General features: G+C 35.9%; 3 protein-coding genes across 5 annotated transcripts in view; all 3 read left to right on the top strand.

The window, feature by feature from the left end:
* The window catches only part of lenep (lens epithelial protein), a 2,721-nt gene extending 756 nt beyond the window's left edge, over nt 1-1,965 (top strand). The window contains exon 2 of the mRNA XM_016287146.1: nt 1,745-1,965. The gene's annotated coding sequence lies outside the window, so the exon portion shown is untranslated. The remainder of the gene's footprint in view (nt 1-1,744) is intronic.
* Nucleotides 1,966-7,672: 5,707 nt separating this feature from the next.
* On the top strand, nt 7,673-13,489 carry LOC107594923 (golgin subfamily A member 6-like protein 22). 2 transcript variants are annotated; one of them, XM_016285155.1, is made up of 6 exons: nt 7,673-7,745; nt 10,645-10,688; nt 10,784-10,900; nt 11,219-11,486; nt 11,803-12,164; nt 12,201-13,489. In XM_016285155.1, exons 2-6 carry the CDS (start codon nt 10,653-10,655, stop codon nt 13,134-13,136), a joined length of 1,719 nt encoding a protein of 572 aa, XP_016140641.1. In that variant the 5' UTR covers nt 7,673-7,745; nt 10,645-10,652; the 3' UTR covers nt 13,137-13,489. The 2 variants fall into 2 exon arrangements, with proteins under 2 accessions (XP_016140641.1, XP_016140632.1); XM_016285146.1 differs by having other exon boundaries at nt 10,648-10,688; nt 11,803-13,489.
* A 2,525-nt stretch (nt 13,490-16,014) lies between these two features.
* Nucleotides 16,015-20,396, top strand: LOC107594909 (toll-like receptor 12). 2 transcript variants are annotated; one of them, XM_016285124.1, is made up of 4 exons: nt 16,015-18,837; nt 19,171-19,379; nt 19,918-20,032; nt 20,194-20,396. In XM_016285124.1, the coding sequence occupies exons 1-4, from the start codon at nt 16,294-16,296 to the stop codon at nt 20,203-20,205; spliced, it is 2,880 nt and encodes a 959-aa protein (XP_016140610.1). In that variant the 5' UTR covers nt 16,015-16,293; the 3' UTR covers nt 20,206-20,396. The 2 variants fall into 2 exon arrangements, with proteins under 2 accessions (XP_016140610.1, XP_016140619.1); XM_016285133.1 differs by lacking the exons at nt 19,171-19,379; nt 20,194-20,396 and having other exon boundaries at nt 19,918-19,993.
* The last annotated feature ends 507 nt before the right edge of the window (nt 20,397-20,903 follow it).

Here is a 20,903-nt window from a genome sequence, read left to right as displayed (position 1 = left end):
TATATATATATATATATATATATATATATATATATATATATATATATATCTATATCTATATGTGTATACAGTTGTGCTCAAAATTATTAAATATGGTAAATATGATCAAAGAAGGCTGTGACAATTAATCTGTATCATCAGTTCTTTAGATGTTTCATTTAAAAATTTACTAAAATCTACCCTGTCATTGGAGAATAAGAATTTAAAATGGGAAATCTCATTATGAAATACATTTTTTTCTCTAATACACATTGGTCACAATTAATCATACACTTTTATCCAATACTTTTTGCAACCTCCTTTTGCCAAGAGATCAGCTCTGAGTCTTCACCTATAATGCCAGAAGAGTTTAGAGAACATCTGACAGGAGATCAGAGACCATTCCTTCATCCAGAATCTCTCCAGACCCTTCAGATTTCCAGCTGCATGTTGGTGCTTGTCCTCTTCAGTTCACCACACTCGTTTTCTATAGGGTTCAGCTCAGGGAACTGGGTTGGCCAGGGCAGAAGCTTGGTTTTGTTCTTAGTGACCCATTTTTGTTTTGATTTCAATGTTTGTTTGTGGATCATTGTCCTGTTGGAAGATCCAACCATGGCCCATTATAAGATTTCTAACATGAACAGTCAGTTTTAAATTTTTTATCCATTGGTATTTTATAGAATCCATTATGCCATCTATCTGAACAAGATATCCAGGATCTCCGGCAGAAAAATAGGCCCACAACATTAAAGATCCAGCAGTAGGCCTATATCTCATTGTACACATGGGGTACTTTTTTTATCCCTGTGTGCACCAAACCCATCTTGAGTGTTTGCTGCTAAAAAGCTCATTTTTAAAAAAGTTTCATCTTACCATGAACATTTAACCCAGTCCCGTTTAAAGTTCCAGTCGTGTCTAGCAAATAAATATGCTGGAGTTTGTTTTTGGATGAGAGCGATTTCTTTTCTATTTTTTTCTTGAAACCCTCCCAAACAACATTGTTTAAAAAAAAAAATGTTTAGGTTTTCTGACCCCAAGACTCAACTATTTTCTGCAGTTCTCCAGCTGTGATCCTTGGAGTTTTTGGCCACTCAAACCTTCCTCCTCACCGTGCATAAGGACGGTTATATATATATATATATATATATATGTGTGTGTGTATGTGTATATGTATACATTTTATAATAGTAATTTTAGTACATGCACTTCTTTCATTCAGTTAAAGGGATAGTTTATTATTATTAATAATAATAATAATTTTGTGATGTTTACCAAACTAGCATTAATATGAATTACATTGTAGTAATGATAATAAGGTCCCATCGACTTTATTATTATTATTATTATTTAATAGTGATAAGCACTATTGGTTAGATGAAATACATTTTTCATTTTATTTCGGCTTTATTTCAGTTACTGAAAATGATTTTTAGTCATTTTAATTTGATTTAAGTAAACTAATAAACTATTTTTCTAAGCTTTATGAGGTTAATGTTGAACAATACTTAAATGGTAATTTATATAGATTATTTAACCATTTACAGAAACAAAACGAGGGCTCACAAACATTTAGCCTTAACCTTGAATAAGTGTGTGCAATCTAGTGATGTTACCTTTAGAGGGCGCCCTATGCAACTGAAAAAAAATCTAGTACATGTATTATTTTGAAGCCCGAATAAATTTCATATTACTAAATTAGTGGGTTAATCGTCATATGATATTTAAAACAGCTGTACAGTGATATTTATGATGTTTCCTTTTTCAGTGCTTTTGAGCTGGTGAATGATTCATCACAGATGTGTTGATGCTTTGGCCTGAATCCAGATCTCTTCACACATGCATAAACACTCATGCCTCACAAATATTAGAGGCTGCTGTAGCAATGCATTTCAAAGAAGCGCATCACACAGGCTTCATATGAGGAATATAGACCACGTCCCTGTCAACATGCTGGTGGTATTCAAACATGTTTTAAATTACACTGTTTGAGAAAATTGTACAATAAAAAAACAACAACAAAAAAAAACAGATTGTGTGATTATTTTTAAATATCTCACAAAAAAGGTCCCGAGGCTTTTTAATTGGTTTAAAACTTCATATGATATTTAAAACAGCTGTACAGTGATATTTATGATGTTTCCTTTTTCAGTGCTTTTGAGCTGGTGAATGATTCATCACAGATGTGTTGATGCTTTGGCCTGAATCCAGATCTCTTCACACATGCATAAACACTCATGCCTCACAAATATTAGAGGCTGCTGTAGCAATGCATTTCAAAGAAGCGCATCACACAGGCTTCATATGAGGAATATAGACCACGTCCCTGTCAACATGCTGGTGGTATTCAAACATGTTTTAAATTACACTGTTTGAGAAAATTGTACAATAAAAAAACAACAACAACAAAAACAGATTGTGTGATTATTTTTAAATATCTCACAAAAAAGGTCCCGAGGCTTTTTAATTGGTTTAAAACTGAGGGTACAAACTGTGACTGTATAATGTGAGCCTAATAGTTTGTGTAAAGACACTACACTACCAAGACGTACATTTGTGAATACAAATGCAACAAATACAGTGTGCCATAAATATGTGTTCGAATCAAACATTTTATACAAATGTATACAAAATGTGTTATAATGCATGCTGAATACAAATAGCATCAGATGCTCTATGCAAATAAATATTGTAAATTGAGGCATTACAAGCATTACACTAAACGCCAGTCTATAGTCACTTATCTAGAGTTTCATGGAGGGAAAAAAGCAGGTTATGCTTGCTCATGCAAAACTATTCACCGCAGTGCTAGTGTGTTTTGGGTGGTTGATATGGCATTTTATACAGTTGCTAATTTTGTGGTTTTATGTTATGCAGATTGGGTTTTCGAAGTGTTTGCTTACTGATCCATGTCAAAAAGCTATAAGCATAAAACTAGGGTCACTAAATATGGCTCAGGGCCACAGTTTCAAAAGTCTAATCTCATTTTATAACTATAAAATGACTATATACAACGATAACTATAAAATTATAGTTCGTTTTTTTAATGAATTTAAAAATTACAAAAGTTCAATAAGGAACAACATCAATCGAAATAAGGATACATTAGTAACTATAAGCAATTGAAGAGCATCACAAACATAATTTCTTGTTATTAGGACGTTATTATTTTATAGTTTCAAACTGCTCTTGAAATTGATTTTGAATATAACATTTTCAAATAACAACAAAGCACACAAATGATACTACTGTATATTAAAGTCTTGCTTAAAGAACACCCTCTCCATCTTTTACGTAACCAGACTTATACATCAAGTCTAATACATATGGATGGAGGTTTGTAGAGATCCTTTTCCCATTTGTTTGAGCACATGCTCCTCATTTTCATGTCACCTGCGTTTGTCAGTCACAAAAAAAGTGTGCTTTGAAGGACGGAGGCTAAAGTATGCTGTCATTGGTGGAGAACGTAGCATGTGGGCGGGACATAGCTCAACGGTAAGTTCTGATTGGTGAAAAACTTTCGAGGTCGAAGACATGTCAACAAAACTGCACACTTGAGTTTGCAACTTTGCACAAGACACTTGAGAGTGGTGGAAATTAAAGCGGCATTAAAGTCGGAAGGTCCTTCAGAGTTACCAGGTATGCTTCTCTTTTAATACTTTTAGACATTTTTCGTATTTAACCAAACTCACATCGCGTACACGAAGCTTGTGGGCTTGTTTCTTCTATATTTCCGGCATGTGTGTGTATGTAAAGAGCGACTTCGACATTTGCCTGTGGATTTGATTGAACACTCCCCTTTTGACTGTGTGTCTGCTTAAAATGTACATATACGTCTAACATCCGTGTAACATACAACACACACAGGGAACATATGACGCATGGGAATAATAATTAAGTGCTGATATTCGCCTGACGTGAGATTTGTCCTTGTATGGGCATTTTATGTCGGAGGAGATGATGGGAGAGATAAGAGAGACACAGAGGACCTAATGAAGCTTTTCCTTTATTTCAGAAAAATCTGGACTCACCTGGTTTAACAATTAAAAAATGTTTTACCATGGTAATCAATCATAGTTTACCCCAAAATAACATACAGGTATTACTTCTGTAAAATAAGCAATAATTTCTATTATCGTGTATAATACAATAATTATTGCTAAAAATTACTTTATAATTGTATGAAGTCAAATATGGAACACCTTCCAACCTCATAAAGCGTTCAAAAAGGTCAATAGAATAGGTAAAGGTAATATCATTTTTTTTCGGATAATACCATTTTGGTGCACTTTGTGCTTCTTTCTGTGTTATTTATAGCTGTTATCTATTTCAGACATTCTTCTATATCCTCAACTCTCATGGCTCATGGCTACATTGAAAAAAAAAACTCTCATGAGAGCCACATTATTAGCAGACCCAAATTACTGCGAAAGGAAAAAAAGATCCTTATTAAAGAGTGAAGCGTGTCACAAAGTGGTACGTCGGTGATTAGGCCGCTTTCATTTTTGAAATTCGCATGGAAGATTCACCATTTCGGCTTAACAGGATCCCATTCTTGCTCAGTTTATGCCAGATCTATTTACTCTTCGGATCTACTTAATATTCGAAAGATTTAGCACAAATGGAAGAATGTTGATGAAATGAATGGATGAAATGGCTATTAGTCTTTGACCCACTTGGAAAAGTAGCTCACGTCTTTCTCAGTTTTCTGGTAGTGAGCAGTAGGTCCATTGCTTTGTTTTTTCAGTGCTGTCAGTATGTGTATAACTCCACCATTCTCTCCTGCATTAATGCCTTTAGGGCTGTTTCACTTGACATCCTTAGTTACACAGTTCTTTGCCAAAATATTTGCCAGCCAGGGAGCTGTTGGTGTAACCAATGGGACAACACAAGGATAATACTAATGAAGTGAAAACTCTTTCAGCTTTTCACTCTCTCCTTTACTCCTGTGTTTTTTCACTAGTAGAGGCCTGTAGTGGAGATACCGTCCTCATTGAACTCACTCACCACCCTCTCTACTACATCAACGTTGTTCTTTTCGATTATGATATGATGTGTACAGCATATGTGATGTATGCCAATACATTAGTCCTGTACGTGTTCAAGCTCCTTTACATATCCTTTACTTCTCTACATTTTAACATTTTGGACTCATGCAATGAAACTCAACCCACAATAGAGATGGCTCTTACATTTTTGTTGTATTTGTTTATTAATTTGTTACTGAAATTGAGCTGATGACTTTCTAATGTGCTTGTGTTTTTCAGTTGCTGGACGGAGCCACTAGGGGGCAATGTCTGAAAACAGCAACAGTGCCAATAGCAACAGCTGGACTCTTCTTACTCCGGAGGTAAAGGTGTGTTTCAGTGTCGGAGGCCTGGGTAAAAGTCTCTGTGGTCTGAAAATGTTCATGTTATTGCATACATATCTTGATACAAGCATCAATGACATTGCATTCTATCTGTCAATTTATTCAAACCTAATATGCAAATTGAATGCAGTGACTTGAATACACATCTTCTGTTTATATGGGTGTGGTATTTACGAATAATTTATGGAGGCATAGTATTTATGTAGTATAATCAAGGACTCATGATATTTGTAATAATAATAGTAATATATACACTCATATGGGGGAAATGGTATTACTTAATGTCCTGATATCATAATGAAAAAAAAAAAACAAGGCAGGGTTAGTGTGGGAAAACTTCTGAAAATGTACTATTTATGAATCTACTGATTAATGATATTTGTAGTAGTTTTAGTAATATAATAATAATAATAATAATAATACATTTACCTTGCAGAATATAGTTTTAAAACCTTTTTAAGTGATTCAGAAGCATACAATCACATGTGGAAAACTACTTGATGGTGACATTTTTATGAAATGTAATCTTAAAAAAAAAAAAAGGTATGAACGTTTTGAAAATCCATCAATAAATAAAAATACAAAAAATATACAGGTGCATCTCAATACATTAGAATGTCGTGGAAAAGATCATTTATTTCAGTAATTCAACTCAAATTGTGAAACTCATGTATTAAATAAATTCAATGCACACAGACTGAAGTAGTTTAAGTCTTTGGTTCTTTTAATTGTGATGATTTTGGCTCACATTTCACAAAAACCCACCAATTCACTATCGTGCATTTATATCTATTTTTCTGTTCATTTGATTTTGAACGAGTTTGTTTTTAATATTTGTTGTCTGTATGTATCTGTGTTTTTTAAGTACTGTATATATCTTTAAAGTGTTGGTGGTGGTCAAAACGGAGCTTAACTGCAGTTGGCAGGTCTGTTATGGAATAATGATGGACTTGCATGATGACTGGTGGCAGCTTGACAGCTTGATTTTCTGTTTATTGCTTTTTATTTATATATAAATACAGCGTGCCCGCTCTGATTACATTTCAGATGCATCATTCTCTCTGTTTTTCACTCTCTTTGTTAAGGTGAACATTTGCTTGTACCTGCATCCTGAAAACACTGCAGATTTTGTTTTTATTTCCCTTTTTAAACAGTGTAAAATTGTGTGTCAGTGTTTGTCTTTAGGAAATGTATGCTCTTTTATGTAATTTGAAGAAAGGCTTGATAGTATTTTTTTAATGGTTTTTGCAAGTCACAACTAGTCTCTTACGCTCACCAAGGCTGCATTTATTTGGTCAAAAATACCGTAATAATGTAAAATATTAAAAATATGTATATGTTAATATATTAAACTGTTTTCGATTTTAATATAATTTAAAGTGTTATTTTTTTCCTGTGATACCAAAACTGAATTTTTAGCAGCCATTAACCCAGTTTTCAGTGTCACCTGATCATTCAGAAACATGCTGATTTTCAGATCAAGAAACATTTCTTATTATTATCGATGTTGAAAACCGTTGTGGTGCTTAGTATTTTTGTGAAAACAGCCTTTTTTCAGAATTGTTTGATGAACAGCATTTATTTGAAATGTAAATCTTTTGTAACATTGTAAATGTCACATTTGTTTAAATGAATGCTTCCTTGCTGAATAAATGTGTAAGTTTCTTTTATAAAATCTTTCTGACCCCAAGCTTTTGAATGGTTTTGTAAATGTATGATAGCTTGGAAATGCTTCAGTGTGGCATGTTTCAGTCATCTTGCTAATAATGTGTCTTGAGAAGAGTTTAATGCTAGATCACTGAAGCTGCAGACCAGACTGATGACGTGACCGTGGGGAGTTCCAGGAATAGAGCCTCAGTCTCAGTACACGAGCGTAGCCTTGATTCGCCAGACAACCCTAACCCTACAATCAGAGAACAGTGAATGCTTAATAATATGTTCTAGGGCCAAAAAAGGATGTTAATTTCCTACTCTTGCAAATAATGTTCGCTATTATATGAAGCATCCATAAAAGCCATTTAAAAAAAATAGCAATTTGGCTGCTGCACTAACCAGCTGGAAAAAGATTGCTTGTTTTTTTTTTTTTAGGTGAAATGCAATTGCAATGCAGTTGTGTATTTGTCTAATACCTACTGAATATCCCCCAATAATCATGTGCCCCTTTTCTGTGTAGAGCCTAAAGAAGTGTTGGAAACAAACAGGAAGGAGGGGTATGGTTTTCGAAAGAGAAAAATCTCCCACCTGGGCTCTTTGGACAAGACTGAGGCAGAAGATGATGAAGAGGGGGAGGAGGAAGATTTTCAACCACCTCAAAGAGAAGAGGAAACAGTCTTTTCTTTGAACAAGTGCATCCTTGCAGCTGTCATTCTTCTTGGACTAGGGACCATTTTCTTCTCTGGTGAGCATCAGGGCCCTTGTTTTCACACTCTTGAATTAAATCAAATGAAATGCAGATCACTGTATTCTCTAGATTCATTAGAAATCCAGTGCTTAGCATATTCAAACATTGAAATAATAAACTTATCACTTTAATAATTCTTCCTAAATGCTTATTTAATTACCATATTCAGCACCAAAAAGTGGGTCTTTTTTAAAGGGGTCAACGGATGCGACATGCACTTTTACAAGTTTAAACTGAAATGTGTGTTGGCAGTGTGAGTACACAACTACCCTTGATGATAAAGATCCACCCAGTGTTTGTTTTTAATCTTGTTAAATAATTTCCCCTTTCTCAAATCAAGCCGTTTTCAGATGCCTGTCTGTGTGATGTCACATAGACCAAGGCCCCTCCCACAATAGTTGATTGACACTAGCGTTTTACCTTAGACGCGCCCTGAGTGAGCTGTCATCAGTCCGCCATTGTTTCACCACCGGAGCAGATGTAGACAAGAATGTCTCCTAAGCGATTGAGGTGCTTTGTTATTTGATATAATAATGAACATGGCAGTCGTCATTTACTCCCTCTGAAGGTGCAGTGGATTGTTTTGTTTTTTTTAAGGGAATGCACCCCCGATCTACCTAAATGCGTCTATGTTCGCGCAAATCATTAGTGATCCAGCTTCACCTCCAAAAGAAGTGAGTATAAGGTTTTTAATGAATCTTTGCAAATAATGCTAGTTAGCAAGTTTCACGATGAATGCGGCTAAAGTAAACCGTCTCTCAGAGAGCAGCTCGGAAGAGAGGGGCGGGGTCAGCAGAGCTCATTTGCATTTAAAGCTGCATGCAACAAAATGGCTTGCTCTGAAAAGAGCTGTTTTTGACAGGGTAAAAACTGTGTTGTTTTACACTACCATTGAGAAATTTTAACCAAACTATGTTACTTTTCATTAAGACCCTAAAGAATCATATCAACTTGTGGAAAATGGGCATCCGATGACCCCTTTTAAGTCAGGTATATGAAAATGCTTTTAATTGGGAGGGGGGGGTGTCGATGTCGGTGTCTCTCTCGCTCTCTTTCTCTCTCTCTCTCTCTCTCTCTCTCTCTCTCTATATATATATATATATATAAAATTTGTCATTGTTAATAATATATTGTCAACATAATGGTTTGAGTGATTTTTTTTTTTTATTCTAAAACTTTCCATGTTTAAATTTGAATGTGAATTCCATTTGTTCAGTTTGATTTCATAAATAAGACAATGCTCTTAGGCCATCGTTATTAGGTTGTCAGTCACTAGAGGCGTCTACATAAACTGCATACTCAGAAATGTGTGATGGAGATTACCATACATTTATGAGGATGGATATAATCAACTTTTCTATGACTCCTTGACCAACTGGTATTGAATATACTGTGTCATAAAATGGGGCATGTGACCAAAAGTACCTATGCAGTGGCCCATATCACAGAGTGAATTTGAATATGTTCCTGTGTCTGAGACTGAGGTGTATTGTTCCACAGGTATCTCTCTCTCTCTCTCTCTCTCTCTCTCTCTCTCTCTCTATATATATATATATATAAAATTTGTCATTATTAATAATATATTGTCAACATAATGGTTTGAGTGATTTTTTTTTTAAAAATTCTAAAACTTTCCATGTTTAAATTTGAATGTGAATTCCATTTGTTCAGTTTGATTTCATAAATAAGACAATGCTCTTAGGCCATCGTTATTAGGTTGTCAGTCACTAGAGACGTCTACATAAACTGCATACTCAGAAATGTGTGATGGAGATTACCATACATTTATGAGGATGGATATAATCAACTTTTCTATGACTCCTTGACCAACTGGTATTGAATATACGATAAAATATTTTAGAGCTTGGCAAATCTGGAAAAATGCATATTCATAAAATGTATTAAAATGCCCATGGCATTCAGTGTCTAGGCTGGTTGTTCAAGAAAACAAACAACACAATTTTTGATATGGCTAATTAAATTTTTAAAAGCTTATTTTAAGCTTATTATTTATTATAATTTAAATAATGCTTATTAAATACTAATTAATTTTGTATTTTTTTCTGTAATTAAAGAGATATTTCAGCTAAAAATGAAAATGCTGTCATCAAGTTGTTCCAAACCTGTATGAGTTTCTTTCTTCTGTTGAACATTTAAAATATATTTTGATTAATTATAATTAATAATAATAATTCATTACATTTATATAGTGCTTTTCTAGGCACTCAAAGCGCTTTACATTGTCAGGGGGTATCTCTTCATCCGCCACCATTAATGTTAGAAACCGAACAGTTGTTGCTCCCCATTGACTTTCATAGTATGGCAAAAAACACTATGAAATTCAATGGGGCCCAGAAACTTTTTGGTTACTAACATTTATCAAAATACCTTATTTTGTGTTCAACAGAAGAAAGTAAGTTATACAGGAATGGAACAACTTAAGGGTGAGTAAATGATGACAGAATGTTCATTTTTGGGTGAGAGTTGCAGTTTTCAGTGCAATGGCTAAATTATGTTTTCAACTAAGCCTCATGATGCACAACAACTCCTTAAAATGGTTTGTGCAGCATGTTTAATTTCCTGTGATGTCACATGGATGTTTAACCACTCTAAACAACTTTGAAAGACCATATCAGATATGGCGACATGACAGTGACATGAATAATGAATCCGATTTAATTCTGAACATTGCATGTTATGTTGAAGTCACTGCTGGAACTGCATGCTTTCTGTGTGATCTCTCAGTCCCTAATTACTGAGTGTTACGGCTCCATGTTAGCTTCCTCATCTTCATCACATCGGCCAATGTTGCTTTTTAATGATTGATATGTGATTGTGATTGTTGTCGTGTTATTATTTTTCTTGATTTGCTTGATCTCCTGCGTTTTCCTCTCAGAAGCAGACATGGATGTTAGAGAGCTGAAGGACCCAACAAATCAGGTCAGTTCATTTGCTCTTGTTTTTTGTATGATTTTACAGACCTAAAATGTATATTTTTGTAAGTATATCATCTGTTGGTTATTTGTTTGTGATAGGAGTGGCTGAATCCTGAGATCTCCAAAGACACGCCTGTTGGTCTTCAGCCTCCAGATATTTTAAGCAAGCAGGCGAAGGAAGATCAGCATATATTGGTACTACAGGAACAGCTTCAGGTGCAGACATGTGCAGACCTGTATTAAATGAAGCCAAGCATTTAAGTGTCAGAGAGAGAGTGAAACAAAATTACAAGTAAATAGTCTGGTTCTGCTAGCGAACCTTTAAAAGTGTATATGTAAATGATCTTTTATACTGTTCCTCAAGGTTTCTAGGACCAAACACTGTTGTAATTTACTTTTGCATGATTGTTATATTAAATAATGCTAGTTCTGATATTACATCATTTTCTTTTTTGTCACAAAGAAGCAGAGCAATTTCCAGTTTATGGGGTTTCTGTTGTTCAGTGTTAATTTTTGCCCTGTTTGTAAACTCAGCAATATCAAGGTGAACTAAAAGCAGCGCAACTTTGGGCAGAGGAGGGAGAGAAAGAGCGTGTGAGGAGAGAAGAGCTGGAGAAGGAGTATGAGAGGCTAAAAGGAGAACTAGATAGAGTACTTGCTCTTCAAAAGGAGCTGGAGCAAGAGAACGAGAGAATGAAAGAAGAAAGTGCGAGAGCAAAGAAAGAGCTGGAGGCCCTGCCATCACTACAGAGAGAACTGGAGCATCTGAGAGCTAAAGTTTCACAGCTCACACAGAGCACAGGTGCAGTAAACACATGCACACACACTGACAGCAGTCATACATCAGTGAAACGCATGTATTCTGTCTATTTTTTTTTCTATAAAAAAAAAAACATTCAAATTCAGTAACATGCATCTCCTAAACTTGTTTTAAAATGCTAAGCACATGAAAAAGTAAATTATAAATCATATATTAAATTCTTGGTTTATGTTTTATATATATATGTTATATAAGAATTTATTTATTTATGTTGGGGGCAATGATTTTTTTTTTGTTGGTTTTTTTATTGTTTTCTGTGGGTAAAAAAAAATAAAACTTCATCCTAACTCTCTTCCAGGAAGAGCAGAATCTGTTCCACCCATTGCAGCTTCTCGGATGCCCTCTGCTGGAGACAAAAGTAGTGTACCACCGATGGAAAGACAAGACGTGAAGCCCAGAAAGACTTGGGACAAAAAGAGTGAGGAGAAGGAACAAAGCAAGGGAGACAAAGAATGGAAAAAGAAGAAAAGTGGAAAAAAGGAAGATGACAAGGAAAGGAGGGAGAGAGTGACTGAGGGAAAACATACTAAGGAACAGAAGGACTGGAAAAAAGATAAAAGCCACCAAGAGGCAGGTAAAGCAGGGAAGCGAAAAGAAGAGAGAAAACAAGATTATGATCAAATGGGCAAAGAAAGTGAAGACAAGAAAGATTTTAAGGAATGGGAGGAGAAAAAAGAATGGAAGGAAGATAAAAAGTGGAAGAAAGACAAACATGTAGGACAGGATGAGAGGATGGGAGACAAGAAGGACTGGAAGGATACTGGGAACAAGAAAGTGAAAGAGGAAAACGAATGGAAACAGAGAGGGGAGCGGAAAGAGGACAAAGACTGGAAAAGCGATAAACGGAGTGGTGGGAATGACCATAAAGAATGGAAAGGTGAAAAAGAATGGAGAAAGGAAAAGAGTGAGGGAAAACACAATGATAAAACAGAGAAGAAATGGAAAGGAGACAAAGAATTTCCAAAAGAGTATGATGAAAAGGAAATAGAGGAGAAGCAGTGGAGAGGGAAACAAAGAGAGTCACAAGATAGAGAATGGCCAAGAGAGGGAGTAAAGGAGGAGAAAAAAAAGAAGACGTACTACCATAAAAACGAAGGGACAAATAGTCCCAATGAAAAGGAGAAACATGGGCATGGAGCACCAGACGAGACCTTCTCCCATCACCATTACGACCAGGAGAACTACTGGAACAGACAGAGAGCGCGCATTCAGCACTATGACGGGCAGCGGGAGACGTGCAGCGGTGTGGCAGATTGCGCTCGAGTCGAGGGACTCTCTCCCGTCAGCCTGCGGGACTTCGAGACCCTTCTCCAGTCCTACCTGAAGAAGCTCCAGGATGAGGACCAGACCTCCAGGAAAGGGGAGCTCAGTAAGCTGGTGAAGGAGTTCTTCACGGATGGAGTGTTCGCTCATGATCAGATGCCGTTCAGGGAGTTCGTGGAAGACGTGGGGGACATTTTGGAGGACATGGCCGAAGGAGAAGAGAGCGACAGCGAGGAAGAGGAGAGCGAGGAAGACGACGACGACGATGAGATGGAAGAATTTGAAAGGGAGGCAATGGAGAAATTTGCACTTCCAGAGGAAGTGAGGAAGGGAGAGCAGAAGAAAGAGAGCAGAAGAGTGAAAGGTTGAAGGTTCCTCATTGTGATTTAGAGGTTTCAGAAAAGGTACATCCCGAAACAGTCGAGCCTGATTTTCTGCTTACTAATGTGGTGTGTCATTTTTAAAGAGCTTATTAATTTTGATCAGTTTGGCTTAGCTTTTTCTTGTCATGGATAAAACATTACAGTAAAACCTCAGTGATGGTTTCCTTCTTATAATAGCTGTTTTTGCTCATTTTTCATTACTTTTATCTTTATTTGAAAATGTTATACAACGTCAAATAAAGACTCAGTGAGAGTCCCCTGTTCAGTCATTTAAATATCTGGGGCTGGATTCATGAAATGTGGTTAAGAATAAAATTATTTTATTTTCTTCTTATTTTTTATTTTAAGAAATAGTGTTTCTTTGTGACAAGAATTCTTAGAGTTTTTTTTGTCTTAAGATTGTTCTTAAAAAAAGCTGTAAGAGAATTAACTTTTTTTTTAAAAATATGTTCAAAATAATTCTAAATTAAATTTTAGACTACACAGATGATTAATAAATTAATTGGACCGTTATGATATTAAAATATAAGCATTACAACATAATACTAGTGTTTATAATGCATATTACTACTGCATTTTATTTAATACACCGCATGCATAATTTGGGGTCATTTTTAGAATTTTTTTACCCTAGCAAAGTCTCTGAGAACCTGACAAATTAATAAGATTAATGTGGTTTGGAATTGGTAAAATGTGCTTGGAAAAAATAATAATAATTATGCATGCAGTGTATAATGTTGCATATCTGTAGGTTTGTCGGATGTATGTTCAAGATTAGATTCAAGATTAGTTGCTATTAGACAAAAAAAGTTTATAGATGAATACATTTACTGTTAAGATTTACCAAGTATTAAGTAAATTATTGCAATATAAAGACAAATTTAACCTCAGTAGGTTAGTAAACAATCAGCAAGTCAAATCATTTTATCATTATTTTATTCTTTAAAAAAAAATCCTAAAAAGAAAATTAACGTATTCTTAAGACAATATTTGAGATATCTTTTTATAATTTCACTTAGACATGATGTGTTGCTTTAATTATTTGCAGTAAGATTTGTGCATTTTTAGGAAAACTTCTAAAAGAGGCCTGCATCGGTGGCTGCCATACCTTATCTCTTCATCACAACATCGCTTGTAGTTCCTGAATAGAAACGGTAAAATAGAAAAAGGTTTTTCGGTTCCTCTTGCCCTGCACTGTATTTGAACTTATTTGGTCTGCATGAATGACTCAAATGAACTGTGAAGTGTTTGTTCTTGTTGCTTGTTTTGTGCACATGCAGCAATTTACAACTTTATTAAACAGGATTAAACTGTACAAGTCATTTAATGGAATAAAGCTAATCATAAATAGCATACTATTATTTTATTCTTTAAAAAAAATCCTAAAAAGAAAATAAACGTATTCTTAAGACAATATTTGAGATATCTTTTTATAATTTCACTTAGACTTCTCATTTATCTTTAGAGCATTCTTAATTTTTGTTAAGAAGATATTCATGAATCTAGCTCCAAAAAAGAAGGCAACAGTGTCAAGAACTGTAGGAGTTTTCTCTGAACTGATCTACTGTTACAGCACATCAGGTTTATGTTTACGACCTGGCACATCTCACACAAATATAATATTTGTGTGCGAATATTCCTCAGAAGAATGTAGTTAAGTGTTGAATGTGAGAGTTACAGACTAGTACATTTGTAATCTTTTACAGTTGTCCCGTAACGATCTATGTTCATTTTAGGATCATATTTAGCTTATACACTGTGTACAGATATTAAATTGTTGGAGTTTTATTAATGTTTATAATTTTAGCTCTGCTTTTTTTAATTCTTTAAATTATTTTGTTTGTCTTTAGGGTCTCCTGACCCAATGTTTTTTTGGTTTGTTTGAGAGTTTCACTAGTATTTATAACATTTTATGGAGGATATCGTTAGTAAGTAACATGCTTGTATTGTCTGGAACTTTGTAAACATTAAAAAAATATAAGCAAATCATTAAGGAAAAGTGCAGGCCATCCTAGTTGTATGTAGTGCAGTAAGGTGAGTTCAGTAAGGTTTGTAATTTTAAGGTGTAATTTGTGTTTTTTTGCTCTGAATCCTGTTTTTAGCACTTTTCTCAAACTATACGCTGTCAGGCAAAGCTGCTTGCACCTTTACAGTCTGGCTTTCACAGAACCTATGCTGGGTTAAACAGTCAAATTCAAAAACTTAAGTATTGTACACTTATATACTTAACCACTTAAACACAGCATGTATAAGTTTTTCACAGACTGCTAAATTGTAACAAAAAGTGCAACAATGATAAGTGTATTTTGTTCTTTGTTTTGTTTTTTAATTGTTAATCGCTGAAGTTCAGATGGTTGTGGTTATGGTAGTGGGAAATATTTTTGCTGTGAAACTTCACAGAATAAACAGATGCATACGGTTATGCATGATGTGTTGCTTTAATTATTTGCAGTAAGATTTGTGCATTTTTAGGAAAACTTCTAAAAGAGGCCTGCATCGGTGGCTGCCATACCTTATCTCTTCATCACAACATCGCTTGTAGTTCCTGAATAGAAACGGTAAAATAGAAAAAGGTTTTTCGGTTCCTCTTGCCCTGCACTGTATTTGAACTTATTTGGTCTGCATGAATGACTCAAATGAACTGTGAAGTGTTTGTTCTTGTTGCTTGTTTTGTGCACATGCAGCAATTTACAACTTTATTAAACAGGATTAAACTGTACAAGTCATTTAATGGAATAAAGCTAATCATAAATAGCATACTCGGCAAAAAATGTATCCTCCTGTGGTAATATACATATTTTATTCATAGTAATTCTGAAGAAATCATATGTCCTGCATATCCTCATTGAATATATGGAGTGAGATCATCTGTATTTTATCTTTCCTTCAGTTAGATTGATGTTAAAAAATGTCGCATTTCAGAAATATTAAGACAAACTGGTGCTTCAGTGAGATAATTATACAGCAGAGGCAGAACCTAAGATTTCTAAAAAGAAAACCTGTGCTTTTTCATAGTGAAAGAGGAAGTGAGGAAAATAGTAGTTCACACAGAGTCTGAACAAGTGCAGTGTGAGATTAAATGCAAATAAAAATGTTCTGCAGAGTGAAGGCAGAGGAGTAGATTCGTCTAGAGTACGTCCACAATGGGTGTGCATGACTCCAATTCCTTGTGCTTCTGGTGGAGATTTATACTGGTTTTAAGTATCTGCAATATCGTTTTTACTATTATACATAAACGCTGCTTAACCATCGAGGAACATCTCCTCAGAGAAATGCCCAAGACTCCAAACTGCTACCATTATCCAGGAAGGGGTCTATATGCAGACTGCAATATTATAGACCTGCGCACTGATCTGTCAGAGGTAGGCCTTGACGTTAGATCCCTTTGTATTGTCGGTGATATTTCAAGCATTCCTGCTGATGCCTTTTCACACTTACCTTCTTTGGAGGTCCTTCAAATAGATGGGACAAGACTGGAGAGGGTTCAATCTGGTGCCTTTTCAGGACTCCCCAATCTGAAGCATTTGTCCTTGCTTTTCAGTGATGCAATTTGTAGGTCTGTCACAATGGAACCTCTCGCATTCGCTGGTTTGTCTAATTTGGAGGAGTTGACACTGAGAGGTCTTAAGATGTTCAATGTATCCAGCAGTATATTTGATCCGTTGGTTAGCATAACCAGACTAGAGATTAGCAGAACTTGTGCACAGGACCTTAGTGATATTTTCTGTTATCTTCCGGATGGAATGTCCCATCTGAAGAACCTGAGTGTGATAGACAGTGGGATTTCAACAATTGAGACCAAAGGATGTCCAGGGGGATCAAAGACGTGGCCTGTGAATGTCCTCTCTGGGATTCAAAACCTTTATCTAATAGGGAACAGTATCAAAATCATTCAAGCTAACTCTCTAGTTGTGTTTCAGAACCTCTCCAGACTTTTTTTGGAGTTCAAAGGCAAGTCGCTGGATAGTATTTGGGAGTCTGGGATTGGAAAAGTCAATGAGTTGAGTTTGACAGGAACTGTAATAAAAAAATATTCAACAAACTTCAAAGATTTGTGTCATCTGGTCACCAACCTTCATCTTCAATCCCTCAGCCTCATTTTTACATCAACAGACAGATTGGCTGCAGAGGACTTAAATGAGTGTGGGACAACTTTGACAAAGTTATTCATCAGCATATCTGAAGTAGGCCACCTGGACTTTAATTTCTGGACAGGTAACATTGGTTTTCAAGCACTGCAAATGTCCTATATGAAGTTGACAGATGTTCCATTCTGTGTTGCTGTGAATGGGACTGTCTGGTCCTTAACCTTGCTGGACCTCACCGGAAACTCAATTTCAGAGGTTGGCAGAGACCAGTTTGCTTGTATGCCTCTTCTCGAGCAGCTCTTTCTCAGCTATAATACCATAAAAACCCTACAGCTGCATGCATTTCGGGGTTTGCATCGCCTCAAAATTCTCAAAATTGACTCGAATAAGATCTCACAGCTTACTGCGAAGGATTTCAGATCCCTTAAGGCTTTGGAGGTCCTGCATATCAACAATAACATCATTGAGACTATTGAGGTCGGAACATTTCAGGATCAGCAGGAGCTTCGTGAGCTGACACTGGGTAGACTGGAGTATATTTATGAGTTGCATCTAAATAGAATTTTTTACGGATTTCCACTGAAAATACAGCGACTAAGTATTGATGCACACTATGGAACTACTTTTTACCTGGGACGTACATCACAGCCTGAGGGAACATTTGTTTTGGAGCTTAATGGAGACAGACTGGATTTTGCGGACTGTAATACTTCTGTTTTTATAGCAGTTCGAGAGCTGAACGTGATTTGCACCCATTTCATATGCAAAAATGACTTCATGGCACCTTATTTCCCAAACCTGGAGTCTTTTGAGATCTCAGGGGGAGCTGAACGAGCGCCTCTCATTAACACTAAAATCAGTACTCTGCACCGTCTCAAGCGTCTCAAGCTCATCAACCTGAGCTTTTCTAACAATACAGATGCTGGAAGCGTCTTCTGGAACCTAACAAGACTCCAGATTCTAGTGCTGGTAAACTGCCATCTGAGCTTCCTGACCACGAGTATGTTTAAAGACCTGACGTCTCTGCAGCTGCTGCGTCTCTACAGCGACAGTCCTCTGGTCTTGATTGATGGCATGTTCGAAGTTCTTCCAGCACTAACAGCGTTTGTTCTTGATAAAGTGGATTTCCAGTGCAGTTGTGAAAATGGCTGGATTCTGGATTGGGCGCAGAGCACGGAAAAAGTGCAGGTGATCTACTTGCAGATGCAGAAGTGTATCTGGCGCTATCAGAAACTCAACTTCTTGGCGACCATGGAGAAGCTGTGTCAGACTGACGCGCAGTACATTTTCTATGTAGCCACAGCTGGAAGTGTTTGTCTTCTGCTGTCGGCAGCCGTTGGATATCGCTTTGCTCGCTGGCCTTCTGTAGTCCTCTTCTTCCGCCTGAGAGGATGGGTGGAGAGGATGTTTGGTAGGCAGTGGCTCAGGAGGAGGAGACGAGTCGAGGGGGCTGATGGGGAGATAGAGGAGATGCGGTATGATGCCTTTGTGTCTTTCTGTAATCGTGATGAGGCCTGGGTCCTGGGGGAGATGGCTCCTCGGCTGGAGGAACAAGGGAACCCGAGATTGAGGCTGTGTTTGCACCACAGAGACTTTGAGGTGAGGTTGAAATGAAGTTCTATTTGATCTTCTGAATATAAATTAGTTGAAGTAGTTGAGCTTATGTTAATGTTTAGACCATGACAAAAAAAAATTTAGGTTTAGAACCCAAGAAAAACACTGCTATGTTTTGATCACCAAAAAAAACATCTTTTGTTATGTCTAGATTGCAAAAAACAACTTATGTTTAGATCATGAGAAAACAAATTTTATGTTTAGATCGCAAGAAAAACACTGTTATATTTTGATCACACACAAAAAAAACATCTTTTGAGGTTGAGTTGTTGTTTTCATAAGTGTTATCCATCAAGATTCTTGTGAAACATCTTTTAGGTGGGTAAAGATATCATGGACAACATCACTGAGAGTATCTACAGCAGTCAGTGCACTGTTTGTTTGATCAGTCGGCGGTATCTGCGCAGTAACTGGTGCAGTCTGGAGATGCGAGTGGCCACACACCGGCAGCTGGAAGAGCAGAAACACCGTCTCATCCTTATCTTCCTTGAACACATCTCTCCTTTTGAGCTCTCTGCTTTTCATCGGTAATTAGGGCAAGATGGGGGAAGATGCCCCACTTAAGAACAATATGCATTTACTGTGAAACTGAAACATATTCAGAGATGAGTTTAGGAAGTACAGGATGACAAAAGATCGATCAATATACACTACTTTTCAAAAGTTTGAGGTTCCTAAGATTTTTCTGGAATGATTTCTGAAGGATCATGTGACACTGATAACTGGAGTAATGGCTGCTGAAAATTCAGCTTTGCCATAATAGGAATACATTACTTTTTAAAGTATATTAACATTTAAAAAGTTATTTTAATTGAAATAATACTGTTACTTTTTACTGTATTTTTGATCAAGTAAATGTAGCTTCGGTGAGCATACCAGACTTATTTCAAAAACATTTAAAAATCTTACCAACTTCAAGCTTTTAAACAATATTGTATTATTAGTGTAAACTTGACATAATTTTTAATCCTTTAAAAGTGACACTATTCATTTACTAAATCAAATATTGTATTCATTTTCTCATTTTATAAACAGTGTAAATAATTTTATCATTCCTTTCCATAGTTTGGCCAGACTGGTGAGATCACGTACATATCTGGACTGGCCCGAGGATGAAGGTGACAGAGTGCATTTCTGGGATCGTCTAAGGAGGAACGTTGCAGAGGAAGACACGGTGTCGGTAAGTACAAAGAAGCAGCAGGAAACTGGCAGAAGTCTGAATGACACTGAGGTTGGAAAGATACAATATTACTTCAATAGCTCAAACATCTAAACTGATGCTTCAAGAAAGAATCCTGTTACAGGTGTTAAATTTGAAATAATATCTGAATTGTTTTATAGGAAGCTTCTTGAAACTACACCTGGTGCGGTGCTTGAACACAAGGACAGCTGTCAAAGAGCAATGAAACAAATCTTATTATTATTTAAAAAAAATACTCGTTACACTTAGAAATGTGATGCTTATCAGTGTTAATTTGTGAGAATGGAGTAACTAGTTGATTCCATATGTTCATGCTTTTTAAAATTTGTCTCTGTATGATATTTAATCCTAATGATTAAACTGATTAAATTCATAAAATGAATAAATTGTACTCATCACATTTTTTTTTTTACCAATGTCTGAACATAAATTTACATTGTGCTACACAGAGTGCATATGTTAAACTTATTTGAGTTCATAAACACTCAAGCGTAAAAGCAAACAGCCCACCATCGGTGCATAGAAATATTTTCAGTTCCCATTATGAATGTTCATTTATATTTTCATTTCTACTCTACCGCTAAAATGCTTAAATTCTTGAAAATATTTTTGTAGACAAACAGAAGTTGTACATATGTATGACTTTCTTTACAAACTTAAAATTCCTCCTCCTGTTATCTTCTGTTGATGTGCTCTGTTTTACTGTAATATCTTAGCAAGAACATAATAATAAAAATAATAATGTATAAGCTATTAATAACATGCTGGTGTTTGTACAAGCTACTGTATTGATAGCTTGCAAGAATTTTGGTTTTGGATGTAAATCTGGCAATACCTTAATTCAAGTACT

This window comes from Sinocyclocheilus grahami, unplaced genomic scaffold, assembly GCF_001515645.1.
Source record: "Sinocyclocheilus grahami isolate Dianchi unplaced genomic scaffold, SAMN03320097.WGS_v1.1 scaffold11.1, whole genome shotgun sequence".
NCBI classification, from domain to species: domain Eukaryota; kingdom Metazoa; phylum Chordata; class Actinopteri; order Cypriniformes; family Cyprinidae; genus Sinocyclocheilus; species Sinocyclocheilus grahami.
This window is presented reverse-complemented; position numbering and strand designations above follow the sequence as displayed.